At 41.6% G+C, this 20,349-nt stretch overlaps 1 protein-coding gene across 1 annotated transcript; it reads right to left on the bottom strand.

Moving 5' to 3' along the window:
• Positions 1-16,882: 16,882 nt before the first annotated feature.
• On the bottom strand, positions 16,883-19,223 carry snai2 (snail family zinc finger 2). Its single transcript, XM_086204993.1, has 3 exons — positions 19,021-19,223; positions 18,389-18,910; positions 16,883-18,105 (listed from the first exon to the last, which is right to left on the bottom strand). The coding sequence occupies exons 1-3, from the start codon at positions 19,097-19,099 to the stop codon at positions 17,924-17,926; spliced, it is 783 nt and encodes a 260-aa protein (XP_086061119.1). The 5' UTR covers positions 19,100-19,223; the 3' UTR covers positions 16,883-17,923.
• Positions 19,224-20,349: the final 1,126 nt, after the last annotated feature.

Raw genomic sequence — 20,349 nt, 5'->3', positions numbered from 1 at the left:
CATCTATTACTTTATTGTATTTCTTACTCCTACACTGAATGAGGGACAGAAATATGGGTCAGTGGCGTGATGACCATACTACTGAAAGCCATGAAAAAGCAGAGTCATTTGTCATTGATTTTTTTCCCTGTCTTGCCCAAGTTTACTCTCTGTAATGTCTAATACCTCTGGGAGAGCGGTGGAAAGAGGGCAGCTACACCTGCGGCTGCTGAACAAGTGTATCACTGTCTGGGTGCTGTGTCCTGGCTTGTCGGGCCCTCTCACCTGGAATGTGCAGATGAGACAATCAGGTGCAACAGGCGCGTGGCGGCTTGCTGCAGGGAGAGATAACCTGCTCTGAGACGAGCAGCAAAAGACTTTCCAGCCTCAGTTGACACCTCTCTAAAACCCGAAGACGAGCCAATATTGAGGGGACCCCCTGGACCACACCCCCACCCCAACCCGACTTTGTGAGAATGGTGGCTGATTTCTAAACAAGCCCTCTGGAGGAGCAACGTGTATAGATTCACGGTGTGGGCTTGTTTGACTATCCCTGCATGACTCAAAGGGTGGAGTGCTTTGAGATTTTGTTTAGCCTGAAGGGGAGAAAATTTCATTTCTATCAAGAAAAGGTCACAAGCAATGTTCCAGCTTCACAGGAAATGCATCAGCGCACATAATTGGGTAATCTATCAGTTTTGTGGTCACCGTGATTGAAGTGACACTATTTGCCTGTGATATTTGGTCAGTTGGATTGGAAGTGAATGAAAAATGCCAAACACCAAGTAGCTCTTCGCCTGCACGGACCATCTGTTGCCGCTGCATTAATATTTGGTTAACATATGGCTGCAAAATATCAAGTGTTTAAATATACAGTACTGTGACAAGTGTTGTAGAGCATTAAAATGCCAGTATGCGGATATGAATGCAGCTCAAAATTGTATAATCTATCTGCTTTCCAAGCAGTTTGTTTTTACTGGATGGCTCACGCTAAGATTTTTCTAAGTGATACAAATAACCGTACAACTTCTAAACTGTTTAATTTCTCGAGAGTTATGAGCTTCCTTTCCAGTCGCAGCCTTGTGCCCCCCCCCCCCCCCCCCCCTCCCCCCAAACCCCCCACAGTGAAACAACTTGAGTCTTGGGTCACAATGTGGTTATATGCTCTCTTTACTCAAACGCATAACCCCTGACTACTTGTAAATTTAGATTAATGGTCCGATAACAACAGGTTTTGTATGTATTATCTTGAGGCATTTCTCTAAAGCTACATGGTTCCCCCCCTCCCCTCTGAAGGGAATATTATTTACCACTGAAACCCAAGCAAGGCGCTTAGAGGAGAAAACGACCCCTCTTGAGCGTTCATTTTTCCAGAATGTGTGTGTTTTTGTTGTCTAGGTTTTCCTTGGTGGCAGTGAACAAAGTGTTCTACTGTGGAGTAGTTACAGCAATCGCAGACACAGTGTCTGTACAGGGAGTTCCTGTCCCTGGCCCAAACCCGCAGACCAACAGCAAAGAAGGACAAGGTCAACCATTGCCTCAGCTTTCTCTTGGCATCAAGGCAGAGGAGCTTTACCTCACCCTCAAGATGTAATCCTTCAGGCTTCATGACGGACGGATTATTTTACAGTGAGAGATGAAAACTAGTTTCTCTGCAGTTATAGTCCAGTGCCCATTATAGCACTTTTATGAATGATGTCGTTCTTTTTGTTAAACCAAAACTTTACAATGCACAAACAGGTGTGAATACAAGGATGGACCACCCTGATCTTGCAGAAACAACCATGGAAGTGACCCCTGCCTCATCATGTGAGGGTGGAACAACACCAGGATCCTATTGTGGCAGTCACAAAATCCACCTTTGTGGACTGTGAACCGATCAGTAATTATTTAATCTCAATTAATTCAACATATAGATTTAGTAGGCGGCACTGTTGTCTCACAGCAAGAAGGTTCCGGGTTCAAGTCCTGGCTCGAGCACGGGATCTTTCAGCTTCCTCCCACAGTCCAAAGACATCAAGAGGGGATGAGGCTGATTGATACTCTAAATTGACCGTAGGTGTGACTGTGAGTGTGAATGGTTGTTTGTCTCTATGTGTTGGCCCTGCGATGGACTGGTGACCTGTCCAGGGTGAACCCTGCCTCTCGCCCGTAGCTGCTGGGATAGGCTCCAGCCCCCCATGACCCTTAATAGGACCAGGCGGAAGAAAATGGATGGATGGATGGATATAGATTTAGTCACATGAGAATTTTCAAAATATCTCAATTCAATAAAATTTTAATAAATTTATGAATAAGGGAACTGATACATTTTTTAGGTTAAAATCTTTTAAATTATGGTAAATTAAGTGCAGCCAAGTCTTACTGCTGGCCTCCACTGGCTGCTCTCTTTCCAGAAAAAATTAATTAAAATCAATTATTTTGACAACCTTAAAAATAAGGTTATCTGGTGCATCAAGACAATTAAACTGACCATTTGTTTATCCATTATTCATCATTAGATACCACTTGGTGGATCCAAAATTCAGGAAATCCTAGCCTCATTCTTGTTGCTGGAAGCTAATGCAGACTAAAAATTAAAAACAGAAAAAATATACAAAACATTCTTCAAAACCTTTTTTGCAAGAGGCTGAAAACGGATTTATTGCTCTGTAAAATTGGTCATTTCAACATGTGGACCCAACCCCCAACTGCAGTTTTTGCTCTTTGCTTTGCTCTGGAAGTTACCGCTTGGTTTGAACTCTCAGTAAATGCTGAACGATATCCTGTCATCCCATTCTTGGGGAGAAAATTAATAAACATTGTGCTTGTTTCCTTTAATTTTCCAGTGAATTGTAAGTTAAGTTGGGAACTTTGGCACAAAAGAAAGGAAATACAAATTCGACGTGTTCCCATTAGTCACTTTAGTGAAAATAAACTTCTTTTTGGAAGTTGGATTGACATCAGCTGGCATTTTGTGTGCAAGCAAACAGAGAAAATGATTAAGAGTTGTAGTTGTTTGTTGTACTTGCAGATTTGAAAAAGAGGTTTCCAGCTCCCATTTTGCGCATTTACTCTTTTTCTGATGATACAAAAAAAGATAAACCTCAAGCAATGGGGAAAAGATTTTTTTTTTCTAACTTTTTAATGTGATACTTGAAAATGCACATCAAAATACATTGATGAAAACTTGACTAGAGCTCCTAAATTTGTTGTATCACACTTGTACTGTACAAACTGAGGCTGCATGTGTTTCTTCTGAAGCATTGCTCCGCTCTTACAGCAACCCACAAACACGCACATTCCCAGTTGATCATAAATTCATAATATGATATATGCTTCTCTGGCTTCAAAAAAAAAAAATAACTCAGAAGATCCACTATGGCAACTGTAGCGTCTCACAGGTAAAAGTGTGTTTATAAAATATTTCTTAAAGTCCGTGTAGTTTAACTCTTTGCTTGGGTAACCAAAGATTACGAGACAATTATCAGGGCCTGGAATACCAGACTGTGCTGCACATGATAAGAGAAGCTCAGCAGTTGTAGGAGATAAAAGCAGAGACACTCACCAATGAAAACACCAGAAGTCTTATCAGATTGTGATAGACTTTGTAGATCCTCCCTAATCTGTGCGTGTACTTGCTTTGAAAAAGCTTTTGCTGTCACATTAATTCTCCTGCATATGTGGTTCGTCACCTGGCTCTGAGTGGGAATTCATGCTGCAGATTCTTGATTAAACCTTTTATTCATTAAACAGAATTTAGAGAGATTTACATTTTTCCAAATGAGCCTTGTGCACCAGGGCTGTTGGTGTGTGTGTGTGTGTGTGTGTGTGTGTGGGTGGGGTGGGGTGGGGGGATTCCTTCACAAGGTTGAACATCTATTACATCTGTAAAACTGCAAAAAAACAACAACAACCTCCCCGTGGATTTCTTACGTGTGCTTAATCACTGTAACAATGAAGTCCATGAGAAGGAAGAGCACAGTGTTTCACAACATGCCACTCTGTTCAATGAGAAAATATACCTCACAGGATGTTACAAATGCAACACTCATTTGGAGCGTTGCTATGACACATCCCCGCCGACTTCCTTGACAAGTCTGCAGGCCTGGGGATGTCTAGCCTGTTGCGAAGTACCAATCTCCAATGTCACTTAAGTTCCTGATTACAGAGTCCATGCATCGATATCTAGGAGGCCACCTCTCCGCAAGGATTCAGCAGAATAAAGTGGAATCTGACCTTTGGCCTCACGGTAACACTGACATCATCAGCATGTTTGAAGCCAGAGTAAAACGATTGCGCAATGTGATCTACGACACAACCGATGCTTTGACATTTAGGCCTGACAGCTCTGATATACATATATCGTTTTTTAAAAAATTGTCTGAAGGCAGCAGTTAATTTGTATTCTAAGAAGTAGAAGAGTAATGTTGCAGACGGAGGGGAGGAAAAATCTCATTATCAAACTCTCACCCGTGAGCTTGTGTGTCACCAGTGTTTTTAGAGAGACGCTGATAGATTTAGCCTGTTTCTGAATCGTCTATTAAAATGGCAGCAGCAGAAATGTAACTGCCGATACGAAGCAGTAAATCATACTCTGTTAGTTTTCACATTGATGACATTTTTGATGGGCAGTCGAAACTTTTTACGACTACATCCAAGTATGGCTGACTTGTTATTAAATGTTTGGCATAATAAATCACATGAAAACACCAAAACCAACAGCGAAGAAGCAGGATCTCCATTACTTTCCTAAAATGATTAAAAACAGATATACTTAAAGGAGCTCCAGTGCCGTATCTGCTGATAGCTTCAATTTTGATCGTTTTGAGTCAAACAAACAAAACATACCACTTGCGTAATTAGTCCAAGACTGAAAATAGTCCCACTGATTTGCCCAGATGTTTCAGGAAGTTTCTTTGCCGTTCAGATCCATGACGTTAATGGCCAGCTCTGGAAATAGCCTTGTCAACGTGGTCATATTGCACCATAGGTGTGGTGCTGAAGGGTTGGAGTTTCTCTTTCTACGAAATGAATCTGCCTTACGTGACATACAGTGGAGACCGGTGCAGCAGCGAGGCAACTCTTTCCTCCTGCTCGGCCGATGAACTACAGGTCAAAAGTCAGCTGACAGAAGGTTAGAAGTGTCAGTCAAAGCAAATTTGAGCAATTTTGTGCATCTGTCCCTGGCTGGCGGCTTCTGGAATTCCACCAGCCAAGAGAGAGCCGCATGCCTCGTGCAGGAACATGCACAATCAATGCAAATTTGTAATGATTAAAAAAAAAAAATACTGCCTATAAATGATTCGATCTTCTTCACTATTCTAAGTGGTTTACTTGATACCACTGGTTTCAGATTTGAAATATTCCTTTGGTTATTCTTTATTATTTTATTTCCATGAAATCAGGCGGTATAGTGAATAAGGTGATGATCGATCAAGTTGCATGTTGCTGATTTCAGTAATAATTGTAAACTTTAATATCAAATAGTGTTGGGACAATTACAAGAAAATAACAGATAAGGATTCAATATCCAGGAATTGATATTATAGACAAACCTTGTAATGAAAAAGCCACTTCTGTTTCCATCACTGTCTATACATGGTCCAGATAATATACCAGCGGCACTGGCTCCTGTGTAAAGATAAAGCTGTCCATAGAAATCAATAGGCTTAGGACAAAGTGGAGTCTTGGAGAGTACCAAGAAGTAACTGACAATAAATAAATCCATATATAATCATTTAATATTTCTAGCTTAATCCTTTAAAGGAAATAATCGCAATTTTGGGAAATATGCTTATTTGCTTTTTCTGCTGAGAGTTAGATTAGGAGATCAGGCCTGAAGAGTTGTCTAACCACAACTTCTTGTTTTGAGTGAGTGAGCTGGTTGGGGGATTATTGAGCTCTGGACAGAGCCGGGCTAGCTGCCGCTTCCTTGTGTTGCCAGTTTTTATGCTGAGCTAAGCTAACTAGTGGCTACAGCTTCATATTGGATGCCAGATGTAAAAGTGGCACTGATCTCCTTATTAAACTCCTGGCAGGAAAGTGAGTACGTGTATTTCCCAAAAATGTCTAAACATTAATTGAACTCACAACATTTCCAAACTTCACGCCAAACTCAAAAAGCAAAAGTGGCATAAAACACATATTTAATGTCTGCAGGGTTTTGGGCCGTTATCAAACCACAATGAATAAAAAATGCATTACATTCCATTAAAATAGCAAAGTAACAACAAACTGTCCTTTTTGATTATTCCACCAAAACTTCTGATTTGCTTTGTAAGTCTTTGATGTGACACCCTGCTGAGAAGAAAGCAGGGGAGGCCTGCACTTCATGATAACAATTATAAGACATTATTGGCTATGGTCTTCTTTTAACAAATCATGCCCATGCAAGCCCCCCCCCCCCCCCCACCGCCCCGCCCCCTAGGAGCTCTTGTCTACACCACATCCTAGTGAGTAAGAACTTCTCCAGACGCTGATGTACTCGGGGCCCTGCCTTCTTCTCCACACCTACCCACCATGTCATCACGGTCAGGGCTGCTCGCCGGGCCATAATTACCTCAGGCTGACTTACACACACACACACACACACACACACACACACACACACACACACACACACACACACACACACACACACACTCACACTCTCACACACACACACACACACACACACACACACACACACACACACACACACACACACACACAACAAGGGAGATGCCTTCAAGTAAACACTGTCCAGATTCTGGCCCAACTCACTTCAAAGCTGCAGCATGCTGATAACAAAACAGACCCTAAAGATTCCCCCGCTCCCCTCCCGCTGAGAGGGTGGCAAGGGCACGCAGGGGGCCGATAGCGGCAGTGTTGTGTGAAAGAGACGAGGTGCGAAGTGGCTTTTGACAGCACAGCACCTGCTGCGTCTTCACTAGCAGGCAGCACCTCGCCATTTGTCTTCCAGCCACTGGTTGGGTCAGACTGAGGGGGTGAGATTTGAAGGAGGGGTTCATTTAAAAGGCATGTTGATGGGGAAGGGTGGTGCTGGGAGAGGTCCTAGGGGAGAGTGTGGGGGGATGTTGTGTGATCGGACACACCTTCTGTCATCCGAGTGGAACATTCCAGCTGTCTGTGGCAACTAAACCTCTGTTGTGGGACGATGACGTGTCTGCCCTTACAGGCCCTCGCTTCAGATGCATTCCTCTGCTCAGCAGCATGCCTCATATTGACGCTATCATCTATCATCTTAAGCCAGAAGTTTACAGTGATGTTGCCTCAATCACAATAAATTAGTGTTAATCTGAACACTGTTAGCATTATCTCCTAATTTAATCCAAATGCTCCTTGTTGCCTTTAAAGTCAGTCCTTATCCCACATCACTCAGTGTCTTCTATGGCTCTTATCAGCTGTGGTTTTCTCTGCGGCTCATGACACAGCTGGATCAGGTCTCCTGTGATCAGTCCACTGGAATGAAAGCTTCAGTGCAACCAGGCAATCTCCAAAAAAACTCAAAGGCTGCGGTGAAGGCAGAGGAATGCACCAGTGACAGAAGATATTTATGGCAGCGAACTGTGACTACTAGCTTGGAAAGGCAAACAAATCTATTTCTCAGAGGGGGATTGTAATATTGATGCTGTGTTTATAAGACTCATAATTACAAAATCCATGCAAGTACACAGCTGCCTAGTTGGACATGTTTAAATCTTTCAGTGCTAAAATATTTCCGACTCCTCTTGAAAAACAGAAAAAGAATTAATAGCAAGATCCACTCAACATAAATATAAACCGGTAGACCCAGAGGGGCTTTCACTTCACTGTGGATGGTTTTGTTGGACACATTGTTGTATCTGTTTGGTTCCAGTCATGACAGAGAAGTCTAGTTCAAGCCAAGAAAGAAAAAGTGGAGTTGCAATTGTTTTCAAAATGACTGGAGACATTCTGCCATTTTAGTTATGAATGTGGATGATACTTGATGCTGCACATCCTACTGAGCTGTGCCAAGACACTGAATTTATTATTTTGAAACAGCACCAAAATATCACAAGGTTGTAAGCCTTCCAGAAGCCCTACTGTATTGCACTATACAACCTGTTTATTTTAGAAGAATTTAATAAATGTGATGTCACACTGTGTTAATTTATATCAAAACAGCTGTAAAGGATAGCGATCAATAATTTATTGTGTGATAAACTTTTCATAACTTTGGCCCTGGTTCAGGTGATGGTGGTGATAAAGCTAAAAGACTAATAGCGTGGCTCAGTTGAAACTAAGCCTGACAGTGTGCAGTGACCCTTGTGCTAATATGCCCATTACATCTGCTGGTACATGTGCGTGTGGACATTTTGGCAAGAGGAAAGCTCAAAGGTTCATTCTGTGCAACGGTATGAATATATTTAAGTTAATTAGGGTTTCATGTGAAAATTCTGGTGTGATGGAAGTACAGGAGGAAAATGTTGTCACGTTCAAAGATGTGGATTGAGAGGAAATGAGCAAGCGACAGATAAAAGAGTCAGGAGTTATCTCGGGGGGACGACGGCACATAGTTGTGGTAGCCAGCACACATCCAGACCAAGACTTCCTCCTCCATTTGCCGTTTATTTTTTATGGTCCAATTAGCAATTTGAGACGTGGACAATGAAGTTGAACAACTTCTCCAACTGGAGCATTCCTCCTGTTTCATTTGAATGCAGGTTAATTACAAATCCGAATTGATACAGATAGGTTGCAAGATTGCATTTTAAACCACAAACCTCCTCCGAGATGACCTCAGCATCAGCCAGAGTAAACTAGGTGGCCTAAAGAACACACACTTACTTTAAATCAGTGGAGACATCCAAACCAGCACTGGTCCCCCTATGCAGGTGAGAGCTAATTATTTTACCATGTTAGAAGAGTTTGGGTTGAGGGAGGGAACAGGAAAAGTCTAATTCTCACAGATGATAATGGCTAATTCAGGAAAAGCTCAAATGAGTCATTGTGTCACTTCAATGTAACTAAAATGACGTTTTTTACATCAGGTTTTCTTCTTGTAACCACAATGCTGTGTTATGACAGTGCCAGTTTCCTCTTTTATGGCAAAATATCAAAATTAGAAACCTCACCATGGTAACAGCCTTTAAATAAAACCCAGAGTCTTCACTGTAACTCATCACCAAGTTCTTATGGTGTTTCGGACCAGATTTGAGATGCTGCTTCTTTTTCCTCTCCACATGAACTCTTAACCTATATGGAATAAAACTTGCTCCAACGTGATTGGTCAAGACTTCAGAGTGCATCTAGCCTCAAAGTCTCACTCCACACCTGTAGATTCAGTGCTCACTGGCTATACACAGCTCCTTTATTAGTGGCACATTTTGAATATTAGTGAAACAGTGTGATAACGAGTTGTCTCCCTGGTCAGCAGAATCCATTTCTGTCCTCAAAAACCACTTGAAGCTCAGCCTCATCTGAACTCCCATCACCTAAAGTGCTGGTTCTCAATCTCTGCAGATGCTTCTCTTGCACTTTCTTGCTCTCTCTCTCTCTCGCTCTCTCTCTAAAAAAAGCAATTTCCCAGACACTTCTATCTCGTGCACCTGTAAGCCTTGTGGCACTTGTGTCAGGTGAAGCTGAGTGTTGGTGCTTGTTCACTCGAAGGCTTCTCTTTGATCCACTGTAACTGGGAACTCATCTGTAAGTCACTTTAGAAGGAATGAATAAACGTGAATAGAAATTAATATGTGTCAAAACCTAGCCTGGTGTCAGGATCACCTTGGGAGACCTGGAAAATAATTCGGAGAGGCTCACATGATGTTTGATAGGACAGAAAATTACAGTAAACTGGCATTTAACAGCTCCTTTCTTATCTTTGCATTATTTATCATAAACATCAAGACATTTTGACCTCTGAAGACTAACAGTAAAGATTAAATCTAATTTTTCAATTGCTGAGTTAGTCACTTCGCAGTTTCTGAGCTGTGGTTTGTTGCGTTGATGTATTTTCATATTTCTATGATTATAGTACATGAGCAAGGCGAAGGAGCACTCATGTCTACACAGTCTCAACAAAATCGACTTAAGCCTGGTAGTATTTAAACTTAGAATACAATATTTTCTACTTGTGATATTAACAATTTGCTGGTCTGCTCTTCCATATGCAGCAGTAAAAATAAAGACAATCTTCATTTAATCCACTGAGATCCTTGCGGCGCACAGGCATCCCTTCCCATCCCCAGGGAAGTTTCTTCGGAGGTTCACGTCTTGTTGAGGCTTGTCAGCAGAGCACAATACCCAGAGTCTGAATAATGTGGCCGGGAGCTGGTTTATTCAAGCACCTTTTGTTTGCGCTCCATACTCACCTTTTCCCTTCACTGATGATCAGATAACCACCAGACAGGAGAAAGAAAAAAAATCCAAGCTATCTCCAGAGGTGCCCGAACTGCTGGCCCTTAGCAGAATGTGTCTCAAAATCTCCTGGTGATTTCATAGTGTTTCATGGTTTGGGACATTCCATCTAAGAAATAGAAAAACAACTCAAAGCCATATATTTAGGCCTTAAATGTGATGTGGATGGTGCGACTCAGAGGGTCAGTAGTCTTGCAATACCAGACTCTAGAAGTCTGGGGATTTATGAATGTCAGGTATTTGCTGTGATGGTGGCAAGAGGGAGCGCTAACAAACCCACACCCCTTACATTTTCTCCAGGACGCGCCTTTCTGGAGGTGAAACTCATCCCTGATTAGTCTCCATAGTGACACAACAAAGAGGCAAAGCAAATCACTTTTTAAGATGTTAAAATTGATGTTAGTTTTGAGATGATTTCTATGATCATCCGGAAACATGAAACTCTGAAGGAGTTTTCTTCCGTGACTTTTCTGGGACTTCCTTCAATGCCTGTTGTGCTGGTAGGACAGTGTTTACTGGTGCACGGCTGCTGCACGTCTCTGAAATGCCACCCTAAAGGCTGTGGGTTGGATCTTAAAAGCAGGGTTCCTTTTCCAACTGCAACTTCCACCAAACTGAAATAATCCAAATTTCATAGGATTTTTGCTGTTTTCTGGTCAGTGTAAAAGGGGCTCAAACATTTCCACCAACTTCCAGCATTAAATCATCAGTGAAGGTAATCAATCATAGGCCCGTGACTCTAGAACCTGCAGTATTCAGCAATGTGTGAATCCTGGAACAGCTGCTCTTTCTGATACCTGGTACCAAACTATGCATATTCCTAACAGGCCGTCACAATTTTGACCACTTGAAAAGCCACAGAATATCTCTTCCTGTGTCATTTATTGTATTAAAAACCCATCTCTACTCCCTCCTGCTCCATTTTCAGCAGCATACCAAGTGACGCCATGTTGCTGAGAGATCATCTATTGCTGTTTTGTTGAGGCTGTTGCTGCCGAGTGTGAAACCACTTCGAAATGGCTGGTGACCAAACAGCACTGATTCATCATAATTAGGTCACTGGCTCGGTCTGTTGGCCTCTCCGGGATCATCTAACACTCTCACATGCATTACTGTGCGCTGCCAGCGCTGCTCTGAGATGATCAGTGATCAAAGTAATATCCAGTGAATGCACAGCAATCTTGCTTCTATTTACCTGCAACTTTTTTTAAGCACTATCTGCCTCTCTGGGCCTGTCTCCTCCTCTGATTGATATAGATTGAAGGAGTGAAATCAGTTCAGGCAATTTGCTCTTACCTGGTTTCACCTCTCCAGCAAACGTCATGAAAAATGCCCCCTTATACTTCCTATATACGGTTTGAGTAATGGATTAAAGAAACTACATTGAGATGCATTGTGTTTCTTGCGGCAGGTAAACAAAATATATTAATTTAAATAAGTGACTTGCGGCGCAGCTGAACAATTATGAAGCAGATCTAATTTTCATAATGACAGTCTTTTAAAGCCTTGTGTGTTATGTTTTGTAATTTCTTCTCCTTATTTGGATGTGAATGAATGCAGCCATTGTTGCGATTGTCGCCCCACCTACAGCCGGTAAATATTCGATTGGCTGAGGTCTGGCCTGCTGTTAATTTGTTACTCAGACTAGAATTGATAGCGAAATTGTGTGATCATCTCTAGAACCAGAGATCCGAGCTGAGCTACCTGTAGTGCAGGAACAACCAAACCTGCCTGCTGTAGTTCAAGTAAATATTTATCAACCTGACTTACCCAGAGCCTCTGAAGCTTGTTATTTCACTGTAATCTAATTGCTTTTCACAAATTTGGCTTGGGTTTTTTTTTGGTACTGACTGCTTTTTTTTCTCATTTGGTAAAAGACAAAGCAATCATTGTTGCCTAAAATTAATTCTGATATCCAACTACTGACAAGCTACCATTCTGTTTGTACAAAGACAGTAGATGAGAAGCTCCAGTGGGATCAATTTGCTTGTGTTTCTGATGGCTGTCAAAACATCTTCTGAAAAAGGAATACCACGATTTGTGTCGCCTTACTAAATGAGGAGAATATTAATATTTCATATTTTCCAAAAATGCTGCTGCTGGAAAATAAAGATACATACATAATGTAACATTTGTCTTTTCGCAAATACAAAATGAAATCAATTCAGCACATGGCTTATTTATAGAAGTGAGGTAGAATAGGTGGTACACAGAAAAGAGTGACATCACCGCCTTCTTCAATTAATCCCGCAAGTCCTTTTTTTTCCAGAAAACACAAAAAAACTGGAGACAAAACAACATAAAGAGTTGCTTTGGGTTAAAAAAAAAAACTTTTGTTATAAAATGAGTGAGGCAATTATGTCAAGAAGGGGACAATATACATTTTTGTTCAGGTAGAGATATCACATACAAGTTTGTTCTATTAGAAAAAGAAAAAAAAACTACCTTGAATATTTTTCCAAGCACTTCCTCTACCAAACACCAGATAACATGCAACTAAAACATCGTTTTACCTTAAACATGCAAAACAAGCCAACCATTTTCAAGTTTATCTGCTTTTGAAAAGGTTTTGACCTTGCTCACAGAGTTGGGTCTCCAGATGGGAAGACCAATTAAGATGATGTCAAATTAGAATTAAACTCCATCTGCTGTGGAGGATCATGTGATAACTGCTTCTAAACAGACCTTGAGGTGAGAAGTCCTTTTAGATATTGAAGGAAATTTAAATTAGAACATCAACATTTCCCTGAAAACTTCAGTCTCCACAGATGAGAATTTGATGTGATTGATCGTATCCACAAAACAAAGTTAAATGGCCCCTTTGTGTTTCGGTGAAATGTTTGCTGGTTTTAACTTGTTTCCATGGATGAGAATTAACCTCAAAACTGTTCCCCTCAGCCGACCTCGACCTTCAGATTTGATGCAATAAGTTCAAGTCATCAGATGAATCTTGCCAAAGGGCTAAATGTTTGCGTCAGCTTCTAATGCTGGTAATGATAATGCTAACACGCTGATGTTGACATGTGAACTATCTTAGCCTAGCGTGTTAGATAACTTGCTGAAGCCAATAAAAACATTTCTTTTGAGGTTTTGTGAAGTGCTTACGCACAAACCACAGGCGATAAGCGGTATCCGCCCAATGTAGCATCCATATTCATAAAGCTGAAACAATAAGATGTTGCAGTGCACAGAATTCCCTCAGGAATGCCAGAGATATTAAAGATTTTTGGAGGATAGCAATTATCCAATATGGCTGCCACGGTATATCTTGTCTTAACATTGTCTTTACATGTGATGGAGCCCGAGAAAGAATTTGGCTCCACAATCGAGCACTGAGGAGCTCCGTATAGGATGTTCACTGGAAGGAAAGACGGGTTTCAGTCAATGAAATAAAATTTTGTGCTTGAGTGGAAGGTGATGAATCAGTCAAGCGCAGGACAGATAGTGCTTTCGGCGCCCAAACTTTAATTGGATGATCAACGGTGTCAAAGTCAGCTCTGAGGTCTGAGGGATTAAAAATGAGAAATTTCCTGCATTTCAAAGAGAATCATCATCATTATCGGAATTAAAATGCAAGTTCTGCACTCAGCGTGACGGAAGCTTCACATCAAAATGTAACTTTCCTGCACCACTTTGTGAAGATGACAACCATTCAGACTCTGTCAGTTATTGTCTGATGCCTGTCCAGAATCACCTCCTGTATGTAGGAGGACTTGCAGAGTATATTGACATGGGTAACTTGGGTCTTCTTCAGGCCGTCGCTATGAAATTCTACCCTGAATCTTTGAGGTTTCATGTTGAATTGAATTAGGAAAGACTCAACCATAAAGTGCATCATGTGTGGAAAATTAAAACTCTTCAAGTAGTTTTGACCACAGTTACACAACAAAAAAACAACTGTTACTATTAAGTTCAAAGTAGTTCAAAAAAACAGCTCAAAACTGTGATAGCGATTATCACGGATAGAGTGAAAAACTTTCAATCCGTCAAATCCTCTGTGGTCACAGAGAGTCGTGTTGTTTACTGCGATGCAGTTTTAATGCTGTGGTCATGGGATTTAGTGTGTTGAACATTAAGGAGGAAATACAATCAAGTAAATATGATCACAGGACCCTTTGACAGCTGACCTCGGCTCAACAAGAAGGCAACAAGAAAAGGCCGCAGAGCTATTGATTGAGACAACACAGCCTCGTCTGTCTCCGCTGGACTCTTCACTTCACTGGTCATAATGACACGCCGAACAAAAATCTTTGCTGACCTAAATGGAGGGTCAGCCACCAACCCTCACTACATGACTGCAGCCTGCCACTCACCGAGCAGCACAATAGCTTCCTAACGTATCTCCTTATCCGGCTTAATGCAATTTCTTTAAAGCCTTTAAACAACTGTTGTTGCCCCTTTACATTAACCTCTTTACTTTAATGGGATAAATACATATAAAATACAGCAAAACTTCAAAAGAATTCATCTTCCCTGGTGATTAAATTATGCTCGCTCGGCCTGCATGAATCCAATTTATCAACAAATAGAGCGCTGATGCAAAGGACGCGACACAATTAGAGACGAACAGTATTGTCTGGAGAATATGCACCTCCAGCTGAAAAGCAGTGCTTTCTAAATAGCTACCCAGTCACTTGAGGAGACAGAAGAAATGAAAGAGAGTCATCTTTAACAAGATGCAGGGCCTCAATAAACAGGCAAACATTCCTCCAGGCGGTTGGAGTAAAGGCGAATACACAATCATCTCCTTTTCTGATGTGCAGGGTTAGCGAGGAGGGCTGGGGATCACTTGCTTGCTAGGACAATCAGACCTCAGAGGACACCCTTAACTTTATTTGTTCCACTTAATGGTCATAAAGGAATAATTACTCCATGATTCACCACAAAGTCAGCAGGTTCCTGACAGCTGGGTGCTGTTTTACATCTAACACTACTCTCTAAGACCGCTACAGATTTTTATGACATCCTTTTTACTTATATGTGCAGAGTGATGACATTTATTTTCCATCTGACGTAAAGCAGAGGATAAAAATTATGAATACCGCCTTTAATAGTTGTCAAAAATCAAAAGGACAACCTGATGTATAAATGAAACGGTAGAAGAAAATCCTACTTTATTTGACCAGAGCTGCAACAAAAAGTCAAGAAAATGGATGGGTGACTACGCTGATAAACAGCATCTTGTCATTTTTCAAGGCTGCTACTTCACAATAATGATAATGCCTTTCTTTCATCACCTTGGGAGAGAAGATATTGATATCTCTTCCACAGTTTTTGACATTTTATCGACAAAACAAATTGAGGAATGTATCAGCAGTTTCATCAATAAAGGAATTAATTGAGTAATTTCCCCTAAATATGATAAATGACTCGTTTTAGGCTTGACTTTTTGGGGAACGAACACATTAATTTTAAGCTTATCGTGGTAATCTTTCCCTGCCCAGTGACGTGAAGGAGCAGCCAAAGCAACATCGGCTATTTTCTCTCTGAAGGTGGTGAGCAACTCTTAAATATGGACATTTAAGTTGAATTTCAGTGCACATCTAAATGCCAGAACATCCACTGGGTACCTGCATTTTATATTCTGGATTCCCACCTAAAACACATTCTGTCACACATAAACATATGTGCTAAATGTACTCTCCTTCCACTATCATCACAACGGTTAAATCAAATATTCATGGTGGAGGGAAGAATTTAAGAATTTAACACGTTGTTATTATCTCAGAAATCGCTCATGCATTTAATTGTTGCTGTAAAAACGGAAATCTTGCAAGATTACGAAACTCGTCAGCGCTCACATTTTCTCTCTCTGACACCACTGTGATAAGTGGAATGAAAGATATGAAATTCTCCAAAGAGCAGTAAGTCCCCCCACCCCCCCATCACCTCTCTCAGCAACAGCGGAGTCTAGAGTGCCCTCTTGATGGCACTTTCTTTTACGAGGCAAATGATCTGAATAATAGGACTTCAAATGTTTCCACAGTAGGTCACAGCTGAGGTTCCTACAGTATCGGCCGACCTGCGGTTTGTGTTGCACCTGCTTCTCAGCTAGGTTGAGGAGCCTGGAGCCACCTGGCCCAGTCCAAAAAAACACCTGGAATAACTCGACGGTGACTCACAGCGAAGAGAAACGACCTACGAGGCAGTTCAGTCTCTCACTGCGAGCAAAACAAGTGTCTGTTTGTCAGATCACATCTTTCAGGTCAGCAGCTTTTGGGCATCAGGGCGAACAGGAACACTCTTGAGGTTTGTTCAAAAGAGTTCAACTTTGGCTGGATCCCTTTAGGCATTGCACTTTTTGTGCTTTATCTCTATCTGCTGCAAGTCGATAGCATATGGTAAAAAACAACAAAATGTAGCCTAAGGGTGTCTATCTAATCCTTGATGGCAGGCGTCCCAGAATTCAAGAGGGCCGATGCAAATTTGAGCTTTATTTTATGTTTTTTTTCGGCGGGGTTTTGCCAAAAGATATTAAAATCTAGATATGCAACTGCCCTGTGTCCCATCAGCGATTGGACAGGAAAATCAGACGCAACCTGTTTGGTGCTTCAAAATTAGCGGAATAAGAACTGTTCCCTCACATTTGAACCAAACACACACTTGAGTAAAGAACGAGTCGTGGGCCCTCAAAGGGTATAACAAGTGAGTGCAGATCAATATAGCTAGTATGTGTTAAATTTCAAGATTGTTTGATGTCTGGACAGGTTCACAGGGAACACGTTCAGGCTTGATTCTGAGCTGAGTCACCTCTCTCCTCACTTTACGTCTCCAAAACACCAGATGATTCCAGCTGCTTTAGATATCATGTACTTTAGTGTCGTTTATTCCATTGGACGCATCAATGAATGCTACTCGTACACCAAAAAAACAAAAAAACCCAACAAAAAACGGGCTTCAAAGAGAAAATCAACCCGCGAAATACTCTGAAATTATACAAAATGTCATGAAACTTTATTTTTTAAAAGTGTCATGAAAGTATGAAAATCATTCAGCATCACAGTTTTCACTGTTGATATACAATCATCTCAGTCACGCTTACATTCAATATAAAATATATAAAATAAAAAAGCACTGGAAAAATACATATTATTGCTGAGTAAAACTGAGGCACTTGAGAGAAACTGAGTGAGTGCTGACAAACCGTTTGTAATGACTGTGCAAATTTCAACCCTGGTTTTTGCACTTGTTCCCTAAATAATAATGGCTTCAGTATTCCACTGGTTATATTTTATGCTGTCGTTCGTAATGCACCTTTTAGTATAATTTCTGTGGTTCTTATGCAAAAGCTCCATAACAACACAGCCATTTGGGAAACATAGGTACAAACACTGAAGATAACATTGTGAAGGCATATAAAACATTCTAGACATGCATAAAAGTGCATGAATAGCACAGGTAGGTGAGTACATGACAAAAGCTGATTGCAATCACAGAAACACTGCTTGAAACGAGACGCAGAGCCGGGTCTCATTCTGAAATGTTGTTGAGAGCAAGTCTGTATATTTGGAGCAAACCCCCACGATGTGATTCCCTGACAGATAAGATCTTCTGGGCCTGGAAAGTGGAAGAATATCCGAGTTCAGTGTGCTACACAACAACCAGATTCCTCATGCTTGTGCAGAAGAGACATCCTGGAGAAGGTTTTGGAGCAGTTCTTGCATTGGTATTTTTTCACATCCGAATGGGTCTGTAAGTGAGCCCTGAGATTGGACCTGTCCGCAAACGCCCTGTTGCAGTGAGGGCAGGAGAACGGCTTCTCTCCTGTCAGGGGAAAAAAAGGAGAAAGAGACATTGTCAGTGGTTGCACACAGACATATCTAAATGATGTTTCTTTCTGAAGCGTCTCAGTTTTCTATTTTTGGCTGGTTGCAAGGCACCATAACAGACAAGCTGACTGACATTTGTGGGGGAAAAAAAAAACAGTACAGGAAGCAATAACAATCTGAGGAAGCATATCATTTCACCAGAATACAGCTGTAACAGCTGAGGTTATTCCACTGAAACACCTCACAGGAGGCCCCTGTGTTATCCCCCATCCACTCACCGGTGTGCGTCCTGATGTGTCCTTGGAGCAGCCAAGGTCTGGAGAAAGCCTTCCCGCATATTTTGCAAACACAAGGCAAAGTGTGAGTCCTGATGTGCATTTTGAGAGCCCCCAGGCTAACATATTCCTTCTCGCAGTATTTACAACTGAAGGATTTCCTCGTCTGGGCGTCGCAGTGCAGCTGCTTGTGCTTGAGCAGTCCAGAGTACGTGGAGTAAGACTTGCTACACAAACTACATTGGAACTTCTCTGCCTCCACTCCGTGAGGGTCCGTCAGCTTGGCCAGCATCTGCTCATCTTCATCACTCCTCGGGCTTTCGGAGCCGCTGTGGTCTTTGGAGGAGGTGTCGGAGAGCGAGGAAGGGTATCCCGAGATAGGCGAGAGGTCGCTGGGTAGCGGAGACAGAGGCAGGTTGCTGGTAGTCCAGACTGTGATGGGGCTGTACGCCGCCGGGCTCAGGATCTCCGGCTGCGGGATGACAGGCAGGGGCAGGCCCTTGTAGAAATGCGGTGTGATGAACACTGAAAATTGAAATTGAGGAAACAACATGAGAAGTTGGCTGGCATCTCGCAAGCGCAGCTAAAAATAAACCTCTACAAACGCGACGCATACAAACTTTTCAAAACTTTACCTGTTGGGCTTTCAAGCTCACTATAATTTGGCTTCTTGGCAGAGTTGATGTGTTTCTTGACCAGGAATGAGCGCGGCATCTTGCAGGAACTTTATCAAACTTTTCTCCCTTTATAAAGTCAATGAAAGTCAGTTTTCTGATTGAAGACGGAAATCCTTCTTGCTTAAGTCCAGTGGAGAGTCATGGTGCGCCGCTGCGCTCTTGGACACAGTGTAGTGGGAAGCTGTAAAGAGCTGTAAATACTCCCTATCAGGTGCATGGGAGGAGCCACCCGCTGCATTTACATAGACATGCAGCTCAGACCAATTAAATCTCGTTTCTAACATGGAGCTTCTAAATACGCGTGTAGCCTTGGAGGCTGGGAGCGCACGAGGGGGCTGGGTTAGTGCCATGAACTCAGACAGGTGCTTAGAGATACCGCGTGTGTGTGTTTCAAGGAAGCATGTGTACACGACATCATACAGGTTGACACCCACAGTAACAACATTAGCAGTGAGGATTAACAAAATCAAAACATCTGTTTACAGGAGAATCCCACAGCAGAGAGAATCTGATTTACTAGACATGAGTGAACACTTATGTTTAACTGGTTTTCCATAATGAAGACAAGGGGGGAAAGGACTGGACAAATGTAAAGCAACAGTTAAAACCAGTATTTAAAGATCTATATATTCAAAACATTTTATTGTTGCTGTGGTTCTGCAAGTGTTAACAAGCACACAGTTGGCTGGGAAATGATGAAACAACGGGGAGGAAACAAGAAATAGAAACATGAGATATGTGAATGACATCAAATATGAACCAATGAAGCGTATACATCTATGAATAATGCAACCCATTACTCTATGGTATAACAACCAACAACACAACAAAGGTCCTGCAAAACTTTGTATGTGTGCATGTGAGCAGCATGAAGAGGACAGTGGTGGCAGTGCAGAATGCAAAAAATGAGAATGAGTGTGTCATTATTTACCTTCAAGTTAGGAGGATCATGGTGTAAAGCTGAGGAGTGCAAAAGTCAGTGGAATGGAAATAGTAGGAAATAAAACTAAGACATTTGAAAGACATCAAATTTAAACCAATAAAGTGTTTACAGATAAATATAAACCACCAATGAGACTAAATTCTAAATAAGTGAAATACATGAAGATTACACACACGAGAAAAACACAAAATACAACAAAAGTACTGCTAAAATATTAAAACTAGAGCAGAGCTCCCGGCATGTTGCCTTGTAGCCATGGTGCCATCTTGGTTTTTATACACAAGAATATAACAGTGAAGTACTGTAGATACCGCGGATTGCAGCAATTAGAATAAATGTGCCAT

The sequence above is a fragment of the Aulostomus chinensis genome, chromosome 5 (assembly GCF_037954235.1).
Source record: "Aulostomus chinensis isolate RoL2024-O1b breed Wild chromosome 5, RoL_Achi_v1.0, whole genome shotgun sequence".
Taxonomy (NCBI): domain Eukaryota; kingdom Metazoa; phylum Chordata; class Actinopteri; order Syngnathiformes; family Aulostomidae; genus Aulostomus; species Aulostomus chinensis.
This window is presented reverse-complemented; position numbering and strand designations above follow the sequence as displayed.